Source organism: Balaenoptera acutorostrata, chromosome 11 (assembly GCF_949987535.1).
Source record: "Balaenoptera acutorostrata chromosome 11, mBalAcu1.1, whole genome shotgun sequence".
Lineage (NCBI taxonomy): Eukaryota > Metazoa > Chordata > Mammalia > Artiodactyla > Balaenopteridae > Balaenoptera > Balaenoptera acutorostrata.
This window is the reverse complement of record NC_080074.1, coordinates 66,130,374-66,146,865: the sequence shown is the minus strand read 5'-3', so window position 1 is coordinate 66,146,865 and position 16,492 is coordinate 66,130,374. Positions and strand designations below refer to the sequence as shown.

The following is a 16,492-nucleotide window of genomic DNA, read 5'->3' as shown; positions in this document are numbered from 1 at the left end:
CTTTGCCTTTTCTGGATAGTTCACATAAATGGAAACTTACAATATGTGGCCTCTTGTATCTGGCTTCTTTGAGCATGTTTCTGTGGTTTATCCACATTGTAGCATGCATGCATAGTCTGTTCCTTTTTTACTGTTGAATACTATTCCACTGTGTGGAAAGAGCATATTTTGTCTACCATTCACTTGTTTGGGGACATTTCGGTTGTTTCCAATTGGGCTATTATGAGTAATGCTGCTAAGAACATTCCTGTGCACGTCTTTATGTGGTTACACTCTCATTTCTCTTAGATTGATGTCTGCAAGTGAAATTGCTGGTTCACAATGTAAATTTATGTTTAACATTTTAAGAAACTGCCGAACTGTTTTCCAAAGTGGCTGTACCATTTTGCATTCCCACCACCAGTGTATGAGGGTTCCTGTTTCTCTGTATATCTCCAAAATTTTTTATTACTTGTATTTTAAAATATGGTCATTATGTGAAAAATAATCCAAAAAAGATTTTTAAATGGTCATTTAGGAAGCTAGGGATTTTGAGAAGTAAAAGACCCTCTCTCAAAAACTGACTGCGGTCCTCCAGCGGGCAGAGGGCGCTCCAAGCCAAGACCTCTTCCCCTAGCCGTTACAGCGCCATCTTAGCGAGATCCCCGTTGCTAGGAGACGGAGATGCGTCTTTTGGTTTGGGAGCCTTGCTTCACCGCTATCCCAGGCTATCTCTTGCCTGAGGTCTGAGATCTAAGGTCCAACTACCCTCCAGGGGCAGTTCCAGAAGTCACCTTTCTGGGGACATTTTCCTCCTACCCCCTCTAGCGCTGGCCTTGGCAGGCGGAGGATCCTCGCCCAGATCCAGCTATGTCTAAGAAAGGGAAAAAGGCCAAGATGCCCCTGTCCGATGAGGAGCAGCTGCTTCTGTTTCAGCAGAAGTTGCTGGCAGAGGAGGAGATGGCCAAGAAGAAAGAGAGGCTCCTCAACCAGTTCTTGAAGGTGATGGATTTTTGCATTAACTCTCTGCCCAACCCCACACACCCCCTGCACTGGTCCTGTTGCCTTGACCCTATCATTGTGGTAGCCTCATTTTCATGCTAGCCTCCGCTCCTCTGGAAATCTTAAGACCCAGATATACTTAGATTTCAGGCCATATTGTCTGGGGGAAGGGGTAGCTCTCTGTGAAGCATGGAGGGAGGAAGGTGGTGTAGAGCTTGACAATCACTCCTGAGCCCCAGAACTGGGACAGTAGGTGCTATCAGCTGTCTGAGCTGTCTGAAATTGTGATACTCTCCCTCGAGATGGGTCATTACAAACAATATCCTGCTCTGATGCTTCCACCCAGAAGGAAATTCACCCTAGCCCTCCCTAAAATGCCATTGGGCTGCTCCTGTCTTACTTCAGACCCTCCCAAAACAAGAACAGGAACTCCTGAATGTTAGCCATCAGGAGCTTTGGTCCCTCAGAAAAGAAAAAGGGTGACCTTGTTTGTTGTGCTGTATCAGGGCTTTTAACCCTGACTTCTGGGAGGGGGTGGTTATTTGTTCCTTCACACAGGACAAGCTGGCCAAGGAGGAGCACAACAGTGCTCTGAACCTTAATAAGATTAACACACAGTGGAGGACGGTCCTTCGGGAAGTCAAGACCAGAGAGCTTCATAAGGACATTGAGATCCTCAGCCAAACATTTGAACGAGTGGTGGACTGCAAGGACAGTGTCATCAAGGCAAGCTCTCTTCCCAAAGAAACACTTGAATACGACTGTCTTGATCTCTTCATAGAATGGGCCTAGTGAAGTAATTAATCTTAAAGCCCTCCCAAGACACATGAAATGAAAACTAGAATACTGAGCTGTCATCCTTCTCCCTCTGTTAGAGGAGCCATTCTCCTTGGTCATCTACTGCCCCAAACCAGTACTATATTAGAGTTGGAAGGCACAGTAGACATCACCCAATGACTTGAACTTAGTCCTATACCTTCATTTCAATGTGAGAAGACTCAGTTCCAGAGGCAGGAACCAGTTTGCTCAAGGTCACACAGCTAGTCAGTGAGAGATCTGTGACTACACACGGATTTCTTGATTCCCACTCCAGTGCTTTATTCAACCAAATTCTGTTTGGCCTCTTTGATTCAACTTCAGTGGCCCTGGATGAGGTTGAGAAGATCTCCATCGGTAAGAGCAGTTCTGGATCTCTAAGCAATTCAATCAGCCAACCTTATGTTTTGGGGAGGTTCTTGAGTTGAGTACATACCATCTTTTCTTCTAAGGGATTTTTTCTCTTGAGTTCCAAATCCCTTATTCAGGATCCCTTGATATCTGTTCCTGACTGTGTCACTGTCCTCAAAACTGAACTCATGGGCTCCTCCTTCTCTAGCCAGCCCCATTTCCCGTCCTCCACCATCTGATCTTCCTCATACTCTCTATTTGGGTGGCTGGTACCATTCACCAAATCACCCAACCCAGGAATCTGGGAATCATCCCAGCTTTTGCTTCCATTCCTAACTTCTGTTACTAAGTCTTGTATAAATCTTCTGCTTAAATATTTTTCAAAGTCACACCCTGCTCTTCTTCCCCACTGTCCTGCTGTAGTTGAGACGAGCATTATCTATTGCAATAGTCTCTTTTTTTAATTTTTAAATTTAATTTTATTTATTTATTTTGGGCTGTGTTGGGTCTTCATTGCTGTGTGCGGGCTTTCTCTAGTTGTAACGAGCGGGGGCTACTCTTCGTTGCGGAGAACGGACTCTGGGCGCGAGGACTTCGGTAGTTGTAGCACGAGGGCTTTGGTAGTTGTAGCACACGGGCTCAGCAGTTGTGGCTCACAGGCTCTAGAGCGCAGGCTCAGTAGTTGTGGCTCACAGGCTTAGTTGCTCCGCGGCATGTGGGATCTTCCCAGACCAGGGCTCAAACCCGTGTCCCCTGCACTGGCAGGCGTACTCCTAACCACTGCGCCACCAGGGAAGTCCTCACCAGGATTATCTTTCTAAAGCAAATATCTGATCCTGTTACTCCACTGCGTAAATCTCCTTAGTGGCTCCCCTCTTCTACAGAAAAAAATCAAAACTCCTTGGAAGGAACATCAAAGCCCTTCATGATCTGGCCTCTACCTGTACCTTTCACATAGCCAGCCTTCTTTCCTGTGCCTTTGCACATGCCATTCCCTATCTCCCCAGTTTTCCTGGCAAACTCTCACTTCTCCTTCAAGAGTGACACAAATGACATCTCTTCTATGAAGCCCTCCTCAGTGCTCTTAGTCAGATGTAGGCACTAAGTCCTTTATATCCCATTGTCACTGGGAAATCATCAACCTCATAGCATTTTCCATGCTGTAATTTCTTTTCAGAATTTACAAAATCGGAATTTAATCTGAACTTTATACCTGGTTTTATTTTTGTTTTTTGTTTTTTCAGAATTTATTGTAATTTTCTACTTATATAACTTTTCCTACTGCAAGACTTCAAGCTCCTTTGGGGGCAGTGAGAATGTCTTTTCATCTCTAAATCCTCGGCATCCAGCACGGTGCTGGTACATAGCAGGTTTAGTAAACATTTCTTGAGTGAGTGACTAGTCTTCCATTATTAGCACCTATTTCAGATCTTTTTCATACTAAACATATAAGGTAACAGCTAGCAAGGTGGTAGTTTACAGTGAGTGGATCATGTGGGCATTTGGTAAATGTTTTTTTGCTTTATTCACTTTAATTTGTTTTACTTTTTTGAATAGGTAGTTCACTCACAATATTCAAAATTCAAATTCTATATTAAAAAGTTATATAGAGAAAAGTTCCCTCCCACTGGTGCCTTTCAGCCACTCAATGCCCCTCCCAATAATTTTAGTTTCATGAGTAAACCTTTTTTTTTTTACACAAATGGTAGTATTACATAGTGTTCTGCCCCTTGCCTTTTTCACTTAATAATATATCCTGGGGATTATTCAACATTAGCCCATAAAGAGTTTCTCATTTTTTTTTTAACAACTGCATAGTATACTGTATTGTAGTTTAACATATTACTTTGTCCTCGGTATTTCCTGTGTCTTGGTAATTTGATCTAGAAGCTTGCAGGTGTTGTGTTCTTCTATTAGGAGGCACATTTGTGATGTTAGCAGCTGTTGATTATCCATTAATTCATTGGGGGTTGCAAAATGCTGATTTTCTAATAGTATTCTTTTTTCATTTATTAGTTTGAATACTTCTATAAAGAGATACTATCATTTACCATTCAGTTACCCAGAGGTATAGTTTATACAAGAAATGCTCTTTCTCTTCCCTTTATTAAACCAATTAAAAAAAAAAAAGAATCGGTTGTCTGGCATCCTCTAATGGTAACTGATATTTTTTAAAAGTATCCTGATAAACTCATAATCAAACATATTTGACATGTTTTGATCCATTGCAGTTCTTATCCATATTGATGCTCACACAGTCCCTTTTTTTTCTAGTGGACGTGTTCTCGTTATTTATTGCTACATCACAAACCACCCTAAATTAGTGACTTACGACAACGGTTTATTTCACTCTCTCTCGTGGTTCTGCAGGTTGACTTAGCTTACCGGGGAGGTTCTTGCCTGACATCTCTCGTACGGTTTTCAGTCAGATGTCATTTGGGGCTGCAGTCATCTGAAGGCTTGACTGAGCTGGATGTGTAAGATGACTGGCAGTTGATTCTGACTATCCGCTGGGAGCTCAGCTGGGCTGTTGACTGGAATGAATGCTTCCACATGGCCCCTTCACCAGCACTGGCTTCTCACATTCAAAAGTGGCAGAGCCAGAGCTCCCAGAGCCAAAGAATTGGCTTTAGGGACTAGGGAAAATAGGAACTAGCTAACCGAACATATTTTTTATTTTCTCACATAGATGCCATTCAGCCAAAATGGTAACTCTGTGTTTCCTACCCAGTCGTTAGCGAAGGACCTGTCAGAAGCTGAGGAGCAGTACGCCCACGCGCTGCGCAGCCACTTGCACAACATCGACCGGCTCTTGGCCCTGCAAAGATGCCGGCTCAGCCTCCTAGAGGAAAGTTACAACGTAGAGCTGGAGGCCTTAACCAAGGAGTTTGAGACAGAAAGGTATGGGGACCTAAGAGGAGATATGGGGGGGGGGGGGTTGAGCCCTGGGGACTATCCAGCGCCTATGTCAAGATGCTGCCTGTAATCAGCCACCCACTTTCAACTATCAAAATCCTACCCATCTACCTATCTGGGGGACAGGGATGGGAAGGAGACTTTTCACTGCAACCTTTTGTACTTTTTGATTTTTGTATCATATGAATGTATTACCTATTCAAAAATCAAAATAATCTTATTCATTCTTTCTGGCCATGAAAAGAATAGAACCCGCCTTCCCTCTGTTCTTCTTCAGTACCTAAGAGTTTGTACCATTCATATAGTTTTATTACATACTGCTTTGCATTGTCATTGTTGATCCCTATGCTTTATGCCTCAGAGCAGGGACAGTATCTTATCTCCTATAGGAAGACAATTATTGACCAACATGAAAAAGAGATTCACTACCTACAAGATGTCTTCATGGCCATGGAGCAGAACTGCATAGATTCTGAGTACGAAAGCAAGCTGGAGTTCCAGAGCATGTGGGACGATCTCAAAAACAAGGTACAGAGGGAGAGCAGACGGGCAGGAACTGGGAGAAAGTGAGAGAAAATTGCTCAAGGCTAGTAGAGCTAGAAGAGATCCCTTTAACCAACATAGCCAATAAAATGCCTGCTGCCGCTGTAGGTACCCCTACTGCTTTTTGTAATTTTGTGAAAATTGGTGGGGAGGGAGAACCATTCTGAAATGTCAAGGAAGTGCATTTCAGAGCTAACGCACATCAAGGAGATTGTCTGACTTCACCCCTGTGATTTGTAGATGAAGAAATTAAGGCCCAAAGAAGTGAAATGACCTGCCAAAGTCATGCTGCTGGTCTGTGGTAGAGCCAGGGGGAGAGTTCAGTTCTCCTGTCCCTTGGCCCCAAGAGCTTCCACCACGCTGGAGGTTGCAGACTTAGCCAGCCTGCAGACCTGGGTTTGGGGGGTGGGGCGCTTTGCTTCTTTTTTTTGGCTGCGTTGGGTGTTCGTTGCTGTGCGCAGGCTTTCTCTAGTTGCCGCGAGCGGGGGCTACTCTTCGTTATGGTGCGCGGGCTTCTCATTGCGGTGGTTTCTCTTGCTGCAGAGCATGGGCTCTAGGCGCGCGGGCTTCAGTAGTTGTGGCTCACAGGCTCTAGAGCGCAGGCTCAGTAGTTGTGGCGCACGGGCTTAGTTGCTCCGCGGCATGTGGGATCCTCCCGGACCAGGGCTCAAACCCATGTCCCCTGCGCTGGCAGGTGGAGTCTTAACCACTGTGCCACCAGGGAAGCCCCCGCTTTGTTTTTATTTTGCCTCATAATGTTTCATTAAAATTTTTTATAAGCTTTCTACATTTAAAAATTGGAAGATTTCACATAAAAATCCAAATTTTCAGCTTCCCTTGAAAAATGTAAAGATCTGGTAACACTGGGCCACATTCCAAATGGAGACATTCATGTGAAGCTGAGCAGCTGTGCTCCCACCCCCCCCACACACACCAATGGAGCATTTCCTCTCTGGTTCGCCACAGGCCCCATCTAGCCCACAGCGCTTATTTATATCGTCTGCCTGGTTTGTAGGCATTTTCACTGGCAACCTCTGCACCATGCTGTGCTACAAACAGTTCAAGAGGGGGAGGTTGCTGGTGGAAGTGAAAGGGTGCTAATAGGGTAATTCCAAGTACTGGCTATTTTGGGGCCACTTCCCAGAATTTAGAAGAGAAGCACTTTCTAAGACTGCAACTGGAGCATAAAGTAGAAGATCTGTGGAGAAGGTTCCAGGATGCACTCAAGAATTACACTGATGCCACAGAGGATCGAAAGATCGCCTTTGAGACTCTAAAGGTAAAGGACGAGAAGAGCTCCAAAGAGATTGAAGCACAGATGAAAAAAATACAGAGACTACAGGTTAGTGCAGCCAACCTGAAAGACTCACTGCTTTACCTGTTCCACTATCCCCTGTTCTTCTTTCCCCAGTTTCTACTGGGCCTCATCACTGGTTGGGGAAAGATGGTATGCTCTGCTATCAGTCCCCAGACAGTCCTTTTACCTGCTCACTGAAGACTCTCACCTAGTCAAGTGTTTCCTCTAAACTACCCTGTTCCTCTAGGATTCCATAATTATTTTAAAAGGCAAGATCATGGTGCACGGCCGCGAGAGTGAAGAACAGAACCAGAACATTCGTGATGACAAAGAGTTGGTCCTTGTACAACTGCGAAAACTTAAGGCCCAAAGGTCTCAGGCCCGGGGAATATCACAGGAGAACTTAGTCAAACTCACCCTGGAAAGTAATGCCACCCTCAAGGCCCTGAGGAAGATTGTCGACAAGGTAACAAAGGGGAGAGGGCAGCCAGAACAAAACCAAGGAACCTGGCTCCCTGCGAAGCGAAAGGGGCTGGGGAGACATAGAGGGCTTCCCCCTGCTTCCTGCCTGAGTGCACATTTGGAATGCCTATTGTATTCCATGTATTCCATGTATACAATTCCATGTATTGTATTCCCTCTCCTCTCACATTTTAAGTGAAATTAGTTAATAATGAATGAATTTTAGAAGAATATAAAATACTTGGAATAGTGCTTGGCACATAGCTCTCTCTGTTGGATGTATTCATTACTTTTGTCTCCCATTTGGATAAGTAGCTCCCCTGGATTGAAGCAGGGGAACCAAATCCACTATTTGCCCTCCCCACCCCCTTTCCTAATAAAACGTCTCTTCTTGCTTCCAATAGGGTGAAAAGATCCTTAAACTTGCTGAAATATGTAGGAAATTTGAAACAGAGGAAGAAAAAGTGCTGCCTTTTTATTCGTCGGTATTGACTCCCGAGGAGCAGGAGGAGATAGAGAAAATTGACCCAGAGGAGTTTAATGAGGAGCTTGGAAAGGTAAGGCCCCTAGGGCCCGGAGGCCATCGCCCAAGGCTGGGGCTGCATTTGCTAACGGGTCCTACCACACACCTTCCCCCTTTAATTCAATTCCCAGGTGATAATGGACTACATAGGGATGGAGAATTTCTGGAAAAGGTACAACAAAGTGAAACTGGAGCGACTGAGCCTTCAACACAGACGTGCCCAGTTGTTAGAAATCAATGAGAAGCTGCGGGAGATGCTCAAGCAGTACTTGGATGGCATCTCAGTGAGTGATGAAGTGCTGAGCCAGCTCAACCCACTCTTTATCGTCAATCATCGCAGCAACTTACCCCAGCCCCCGTCCACGCCTACAGCCCAGCCAGGTGACAAAAAACCTCCAACCACTTACAACATCATTGAAGCAGCCCATGTGATATCCCACATCCTGTGATACAAGGAGAAAATCTCTTTTCAACCCCCAGAGAATGTTTTGAGAGACCTGAGGACTTTGTTATTAAAAATCTCCATGGAGTTTATGAGCTCCTTATATCTTTGTCATGTTGGATAGAACAGTCTACTTGGAGGACACTAGGAATACAGCGGCCCTAGGGGGTAAAGAGAATAGCTAAGCAACTACCCAGAGGCTTACTTCTCAATGATGGATTGCTCCTCAGAGTCAGGACACCATGGGAGCCAAAACACATACGTTCGGGACCCAGAGATCCTATGGTCCTTGGGGTAAGTTAGGACAGGAAGAGGAGGGCCAGGAGAAGAGATCCAAAGCCTCCAACCACCCCCATGCCAGGCAAGACCCAACTAAGAATGCCCTTTCTCCCCAGCCCTTTACCTTATTCCCACTTACAAAGGCAGCAGCAGAAAGTATCGGGTGAAAAATGCAAAGATTTTTTAAAATTATTGTTTATTTCTTTTTGCTCTTGTTTCGTTTCTCTTCCTTGAGCTTCTTTTTGGAGACTTTAGGTCTGCTGGCCTTTTTGTATAGGTGATACCCAATGAGGCCCAGGAGGGTTGGCACCATGGCCATGCCTACCAGAGGCAAAATGCCTTTCACCAGCTTTTGCCAGTAGTTGGCTCGGATCAGTGCAATGAGCTCCACGTCAAAATGCAGCTCTGCATCCGCTGGAGGCAGAGAGGAGGTGAAGGTTAGAATCCCTGTGCATGTGACCCAGGACTCAAATCTGAATGAAAGCAGGGAGGGCAGACCACAACCACAGCACCAACTGTAAAGCTGGCAAGATTTAAATGTGGGGCTGAGTTCTCTTACAAAGGCAGAAGCAGAGGAGGGTTATGAGCTATCTAGTGATAGTCACATTTACCTCAAATATACAAGTGTGGCTTGTATTCACTGACAGGTCTTTGCCAGGACAGGAAAACTTTCTGTGAAAGACTTTACTTGTAAAGTCCATTTGTAAGTTAGAGACCTCTGTACTAACTGTATTCCATTTCTAAACAGCCACATGGAGAGAATCTTTGCAGGGCTGAAATTAATTGGATTTAAACTAGACTTTTTAAAATTTCACCAACCAATAAGCACACTCAATGTGATTCTTAAAAAAAAATAGGTGTTTCAACATAAGGGCTAGAGAGGAAGAAGGATGTGGTTTAAGAAGTAAGGAGTGGGGCTTCCCTGGTGGTGCAGTGGTTGAGAATCCGCCTGCCAATGCAGGGGACACAGGTTCGAGCCCTGGTCTGGGAAGATCCCACATGCCGCGGAGCGGAGCAACTGGGCCCGTGGGCCACAACTACTGAGCCTGCGCGTCTGGAGCCTATGCTCCGCAACAAGAGAGGCCGCGATAGTGAGAGGCCCGCGCACCGCGATGAAGAGTGGCCCCCGCGCTCCGCAACTAGAGAAAGCCCTCGCACAGAAATGAAGACCCAACACAGCTAAAAATAAATAAATAAATAAATTAATTAAAAAAAAAAAAAAGAAGTAAGGAGTGGAGGAATGGACAGGAATGAGTTGGGGGAGAAATGCAAACAAGCAGCACTGGAAATGAGGAGGTAACAGAATTTTGGGTAAAAGAATTTCTCTTTAGTCCCCTGACCCTCTCTATGGGTCTCTGTCTAAGCTGGAACTCGGATAAGAACTTTTATCCCAGTACTCTGAAGTACAAGTCATTTTCGCTAATAGAACATTTCTTATAACCAAAAGCAAGAGATATGCATCTTGGGAAATCTGTCCAGTCTCAGGCCTTCAAAAATAGGTATCAGCAGTGACCTGTGAGGGCTTTTAAAGTTAGGGGGTAGGCTTGGCCATTTTTTTAAAAAACTTATTTATTTTTAATTTTTATTTATTTAATTTACCTTGGTTACATCAGGTCTTAGTTGCAGCATGCATGTGGGATCTAGTTCCCTGACCAGGGATCAAACCAGAGTCCCCTGCATTGGAGGGAGGATTCTTAACCACTGCACCACCCGGGAAGTCCCAGGCTTGGATTTTAAAAGTTGTTTTTTGTTTTATTTTGTTTTGAATTACTTGACTGTGATCATTTTTACTATCGCTTTCCTGGTGGAGGCTGAAAGGAACGGTGGAGATGTGGTGAGAAGCCATGCCAACTGCACAAACAACAGTTTGGAGTTGTAGGAAAAGGGCAGGAAAGAAGTCCAGAGTTCTCGGAGAGGTGGCACAGGCAGCAGACTCATGTGGCTCAAGCAGGTGTCTCCTCCCTAAAAAGTTGCTGTCTGCCAGAGGACAAGCCAGTGGCTTTAACAGGTTATATGTTCCTAGTCCCTGCTGGTGATCTGAGGAGGAAAAAGGTGGCCCTGCAGAAGGAAGCCTCAGCCACTCCTGTACCTTTCAGCAAACTGGGTTTAGACCTTCTCAAGCTCCAGACAAAGTGCATAGCTCCTTGTATGTAGCTCTTAAAGACTGGGTTTTTTTTGTTTGTTTGTTTGTTTTTGCTGCACAGTGCAGCATGTGGGATCTTAGTTCCCAAATCATGGATCCAGCCTGCGCCCCCTGCATTGGAAGCATAGAGTCTTAACCACTGGATTGCCAGGGACGTCCCCGGGACTGGGTATTTTGATAGCCACAGAGAGAGGCCTAGTCAGATTACCTGGGATAGATGGCGGAAATCCCCGTTTTCCATAGGCCAAGTGAGAAGGAATGATTACCCTTCGCTTCTCTCTGAGGGAAGGAATGTGAGTCATAGCCAGAGGTGGGAACAGGTAGGCCAGCCACCTCAGTCCATCTGAAGCCCCACCAACAAAACCCTCTGGATATTCACACTCAAAACATGAACTTTCCCACCTGAGCACCAAACAGGTTGACCAGCCAAGGCGTCCATCCCCCCACATGTCTCAACTCCACCAACAAAATCCACAGCCAGAAAGCCTGAGGCTTCATCCAAAGCCTCAGTGCCCAGTGACCTTGACCCGCCCAGTGTGAAGCCAAGGCCCATTCTCCTGCCTCCTCTAGGAGCAGGGATAGCAGAGACATGCAGAGGGGGTACCCAAGCCCACCTGCCCAGATACTCACCCCACACACATGTCTAGAAGGCTCTGCTCCAGACCTTGAGGAAGAAGACACAACTGAATAGGAAACTACCTACATTCCCCAAATCCCAGGAGAGGAGGATCAAAGGCTCCCCTTGGACCCTCCGTTGAGCTCCCCACTGCTGGAATCTCTGGCTTCCAATGTGGTATGGGGCAAGAGGAGTACTAGAAGCGGGGTTTGAACCTCAGGAGGTGGCTGGTAGAGCCCTGGGGTCTTATTCCAGGGGGCATTTCCACTCTAGCTTAGGAGTTGAAGAAGCTAAGCAAGGGCTTAGGTTGGGAAGAAGTGGAATGGGAGGTACGGCTCACATACCTGGTATCACCTGCTTTTGGCCAAGTTCTATAACCAGAGGATCTCTGGTCAGAGAAGTGTCAAAGATGCGTCCGTCTACCAAGCTGCCCTGTGGGGGAAAGAGCTTCTAGAGCACACACCTAGTACCTCTCCCTCCCAGCAGGGCGCGCACACACCTGGGCCTCGGTCGGCAACCCCCTTACGACTGCTGCCTAGCATTCCCCTCGGGGCAGAAAGGGCTGGCGCTTCTCGGAGATCCCTCCACCCTTCACTTCTCAGGGCCCGGGAGGAACTGGCGGAAAAGCAGGCAGGTAAAAAGAGTAGGGAAGAGGAGCGCCCCTCCCCCGGCCACGTGCTGCAGGACCCCCAGAGCCGGAGTGACTCGCGAACCGCTTGCCACGTGTCCAAGCTAAAGCTGACGTGTTGCTGCAGGGCGCCGCCCCCCCAGGCCCCGCCCCGGCCCCCCAGGCCCCTCACCGAGTAGTGTATGTGAAGCGTGTCTCCAAAGGCAGCAGGCTCAGCACACGGTTCCGGGGGCTCCACCTAGGATCGCACTACAGGAGTCACGGAGGCTCCACCAAAGATCCCGTTCTTGCCCCTAGACTCAGCACCCCCAGTTCAGTCCCCGCACTGCCTCTCCTCCCCGCTCCCAGGTTCCTTGAGACCCCGGCATTCCCCTCACGAGGCCCGACCTCCACAGAGCCCGCCCGGGACTATCTCCTCCTCACCAGGGTCTCTACTTGGAGGGTCCGGACGGGACTTTCGGTTTCGAAGCCAGCCTCAGCCCGGCACACCGCCCCACAGAGCAGCAGCAGCAGCAGCAGCAGACGGAGCGGGAGAAGCGCGGGGCGCAGGGTCATGACTGGATGGGGGCAGGGCACGGGACACCCAGGACAGGCTGGTGGGTGGCAGCGCCCAGGCCAGACTGGACGGGACAGGGCGGGTCGCGACGCGCGCCAGCTCCTCCTCCTGCAGCCCTTCCTCCACCTTGTCCCCACCTCCTGGAGGGAGGAGGCCGCGGGAGCTCTCCCTGCCCTCTGAGATTCTGACCTGTCCGTTAGCCGTTCGGTCCCATAGCGAGGGGCTGGGTAACGTAATAGCACCCATTTACGATTAACTATTGTGTTCCAGACACTTGTCTGTAATCCTCAAAACCACCTTGAAAGGTAGGCATACTTGTTTCCATTTTACAGATGAGGAACTGGGTGTTCAGGTTAAGTTGCTCAAGGTCATCTAGCTAGGTGGCGACAGAGACAGGATTCAAACCCAGGACTACCTGAGTCCAGCCAGTTTGCGCTCTGGTCTTTCCTCTTAAAGATATATGTGTCCTCACACCTATCCTGGCAGTGTCTGACTGGTCCACCGCAACCCAGCAGCTGCCAAAGGTCGTATCCCTCTCCCATATCCAGCCCTTCAGCTTGGTTTTCTGGAGGTCATGTACCCAAAAGGAGGAAGGGTGTTGTCCCATCACCCTGTCCTTAAGGTAACTGAAAAGAGCACAGGCTATTTCACTGTAAGGATGAGGTGAATCCCTGATCTTTTCCTCTGACATTACCACTTCCTTTCTCCTTTCATCAACAAACTTGTCAAAAGGTCAGCTACATACACCCCTTTTATGTTTGTGCAAGGACTTCAGTTTTCTTGTTTTTAGAAATTCTTTTTATTTATTTATTTTGGCTGTGTTGGGTCTTCATTGCTGCGCGTGGACTTTCTCTAGTTGCGGCCACCAGGGGCTGCTCTTCATTGCGGTGGCTTCTCTTGTGGGCTTCAGTAGTTGTGGCACACGGGCTCAGTAGCTGTGGCTTGCAGGCTCTAGAGCGCAGGCTCAGTAGTTGTGGCGCATGGGCTTAGTTGCTGTGCAGCATGCGGGATCTTCCCAGACCAGGGATAGAACCCGTGTCCCTTGCATTGACAGGTGGATTCTTAACCACTGCGTCACCAGGGAAGTCCCAGGACTTCAGTTTTTAAGACTTTTTAAGTTATTTCCGGTGACCCTACCAATCCCCTGCTGCATGATTTAAGCCCTCACTGCCCACTCATGCCTTGGGTATCTGGATTCTGCTCCCTTAAAAGTCATCAGTGAGTTCACAGTCACCATATTTTGGATCACTTCTTAGGCCTTGTCCTCTTAAGCATCTCTCTGGTCCATGATGCCGTTGAGCTCTGACTGCCCTCCCAAGCTCTAGACACAACTGTGTACTGGGGATCTCCACCTGGATGTTTGACCAGCACCTCAAATCAACAAACAAAATACCGTACTCATTCCTCTTTCTCCTTCCATCCCACCTGCAACAATCTAGACTTCACTCCCAACCTCCTGTTTCTGTTCCTGGTTCTGCTATCAGCACTCTCTTTGATTCTCCTCTCACCCCCACATCCAACCAGTCTGCTTTGGATTTTCCCTCCTCTCCAGCTTTCTTTCCATTCCCACAGCTACCACCCTAATTAAACCTTCATTATTTCTCTCTTTTGGGTTTTTTTTTTTTTTTAAAGCCCCCTCAGCAGGAGGAAATTTCTGGGGGTGATGGAATGCTCTATATCTTGATAGGGATGTGGGTTACATGGGTGTATGCCTGTCAGAACTTATCAAACTGTATAAGATCTGTGCATTGCATTTTATGCAAATTATACCTCAAATTTTTTAAAAAGGAAAAAAAATCAAACACAAACAGAACTATATTTCCACGTCTCCCTTAAAGTTGGATAAGGCCATGTGACTAAGTTCTGGCCTATAAGACATAAACCAAAGTGTTTGAAATATTGTCCTGGACTTCCAGGGAGGCTGCTTAAAGGGAGTTAATTTAACTAAGCAGTGTGTCGCAGTGCTCCACCTCCTCCCCCCCAGTCTCCTTCCCTTCCTTCTTTCTGCTGCCTGGAATATAGATGAGATGAATTACACTCTAGCAGCCATATTAGACCATGAGGTGACCATGAGGATGTAAGTAGGATAGTGAACAAAAAGAAGTCATCAGAGACTGATAACTGTAGAGCCACCATACCAGTCCTGATTGCCTACCACCAGACACCTTTTAACTGAGGTAGAATTGAACTTCTAGGGACTTCCCTGCAGTCTAGTGGTTAACACTCTGTGCTTCCACTGCAGGGGGCATGGGTTTGACCCCTGGTTGGGGAACTAAGATCCCACAGGCCGCGCAGTGTGGCCAAAAAATTAAAAAGAAATGAACTTCTATCTTGTTAAAACAAAAAACAACAAAAGAGTAGTAAGTCCCTCAGCCTCAGCCTCTCCCTACTCTAGCCCATTCTGTTCACTGTTGCTATCTGTTCAGCTTCAGTCATGTTACCTACCTACCCACTAAAAAGCCTGCATGGCTCCGCATTGCCCAGTGAATTAAATTCAGACTACCTGATATGCCAATTGAAAGCTTCCATCATCTGGTCTTAACCTGCCTTTCCAAACCTGGCTTTGATTCCATTAAAATGAAAGCCTTTTAAAGACAGGAACCTCATATTTCTCATTTCTATATTCTCATTGCCTAGTATGATGTCTGACACATTTGATGCTTGATAAATGTTTATAAATTGAATCAAATCCCCTTCATGCTCATGGCATCAGATGAACCTGCGTTGTGTGTTTTCATCTCTGTGTGCAGTTCACGCTCTTCCTTCACCTGTCAAGCTCCTTCCAGGCCAAGCTTGAAGATCACCTCCTCTGTTAAGTCCTGATCCCCTAAGCTAGAAGTCACTTCTCTTATTTCTGAACTTCAGGCACACTTGGGGACTTTAATGTATTTTCCCTCGTGCTGTGGTTATTTGTGTATTCCCGCTCCTCCCTCCCCGTCTCCCCTAAAGAGCGAGCTCCCTGATGGCAAGGACAAGGTTGTGATCGTATCTGGAGTCCCTTAGGTGCCAGCTGCACAATACCCTCCATATAACAGATTCCAGACAAATACGTTTTATTTTGTGTAAATATTATATACTATGCAGTACTGAGAAACCATTAAAAAGGAAAACCTAACTATACTAATATAGAAAACCTCTAAGACAAACATATATACCTTTAAGTTAAAAAAAAAAAAGGTAGAATAATAGATGTGATGAGCCCCTTTATATTTTAACCCCTCCCCAAATGTGTCTAGATACATGTATTTAGAAAAGGAACTAGAGGATACACACCAAATAGCTGAGGGTGGTAACCTTTGGGGACAGAGTGAGCAGAGGGGAACAAGTCCTACATGCTGCTCTGAACACTTCTGTATTGTTTGGAGCTTTTGCAATAAAAATTATTTTGGTTACAAAGATAAATTCTGAAATTAAAATATTGCATGAATGAACATGATACACAGCAATCCAAGGCAATGTGTGGGAGGTGTTGAGGGAGTTGTGCTAGCGGAGCTAAAGGAGCCAGGCCAGGAGAAAAACGTCCTTGTGATTAGAGAGGCCATGGCAGCTTTGCATACCTTAAAGGAAAGTACTGTTTCTAAACAGGGGAGAAAGGGTAAAGAGGCAGAGGGCCAGCTTTTTGGGGAAAATGAACCAACCAGTTTGGCTAAAGTAAGGGACTTAGCCAGAAGACCAGACAGAGGTAATTGGAGAGAGAAGGAAGAGCTGGTTGTGGAGAGCCTTGAATGGCAGTGGGAACCCACTGAAAGTTTCTGAGCAAAGGGGTGACCCCGCATACTGCACTGAGGCATCGGCTGACTGCAATGGTGCCACTGAGGTGGACGGCTACTGTCTCGTCCAGCTCTGAGGCTTTGTTTCGTAAGTACTCTGAATGGGAAGGGGTGAGAGAGGATGGTAGCAGAAAAGGGCAAAACTAAGACAACGTCACCCACAGAGGGC

General features: G+C 46.7%; 2 protein-coding genes across 2 annotated transcripts; one reads left to right on the top strand and one right to left on the bottom strand.

Moving 5' to 3' along the window:
• The first annotated feature begins 664 nt into the window (after window positions 1-664).
• Window positions 665-8,555, top strand: CCDC65 (coiled-coil domain containing 65). Its single transcript, XM_007179282.2, has 8 exons — window positions 665-981; window positions 1,540-1,707; window positions 4,880-5,049; window positions 5,454-5,592; window positions 6,752-6,949; window positions 7,152-7,370; window positions 7,771-7,923; window positions 8,021-8,555. Exons 1-8 carry the CDS (start codon window positions 850-852, stop codon window positions 8,336-8,338), a joined length of 1,497 nt encoding a protein of 498 aa, XP_007179344.2. The 5' UTR covers window positions 665-849; the 3' UTR covers window positions 8,339-8,555.
• A 230-nt stretch (window positions 8,556-8,785) lies between these two features.
• FKBP11 (FKBP prolyl isomerase 11) lies at window positions 8,786-12,670 on the bottom strand. The gene is made up of 6 exons (XM_007179283.3): window positions 12,421-12,670; window positions 12,170-12,235; window positions 11,714-11,801; window positions 11,384-11,417; window positions 10,962-11,032; window positions 8,786-9,024 (listed from the first exon to the last, which is right to left on the bottom strand). Exons 1-6 carry the CDS (start codon window positions 12,550-12,552, stop codon window positions 8,807-8,809), a joined length of 609 nt encoding a protein of 202 aa, XP_007179345.1. The 5' UTR covers window positions 12,553-12,670; the 3' UTR covers window positions 8,786-8,806.
• Window positions 12,671-16,492: the final 3,822 nt, after the last annotated feature.

What these genes read in the sequence shown, in the direction of transcription:
- FKBP11 (XM_007179283.3), bottom strand. Translation starts at nt 12,552, where the DNA reads ATGACCCTGCGCCCCGCGCTTCTCCCGCTCCGTCTGCTGCTGCTGCTG. An exon ending in CTTCTAGACATGTGTGTGGG is followed by an intron (nt 11,033 to 11,383) that starts GTGAGTATCTGG and finishes TCCTTCCCTCAG; the next exon opens with AGAGAAGCGAAGGGTAATCA. An exon ending in ATTTCCGCCATCTATCCCAG is followed by an intron (nt 9,025 to 10,961) that starts GTAATCTGACTA and finishes CTCTGCCTCCAG; the next exon opens with CGGATGCAGAGCTGCATTTT.
- CCDC65 (XM_007179282.2), top strand. Translation starts at nt 850, where the DNA reads ATGTCTAAGAAAGGGAAAAAGGCCAAGATGCCCCTGTCCGATGAGGAG. An exon ending in GCAAGGACAGTGTCATCAAG is followed by an intron (nt 1,708 to 4,879) that starts GCAAGCTCTCTT and finishes TTTCCTACCCAG; the next exon opens with TCGTTAGCGAAGGACCTGTC. An exon ending in GGGACGATCTCAAAAACAAG is followed by an intron (nt 5,593 to 6,751) that starts GTACAGAGGGAG and finishes GCCACTTCCCAG; the next exon opens with AATTTAGAAGAGAAGCACTT.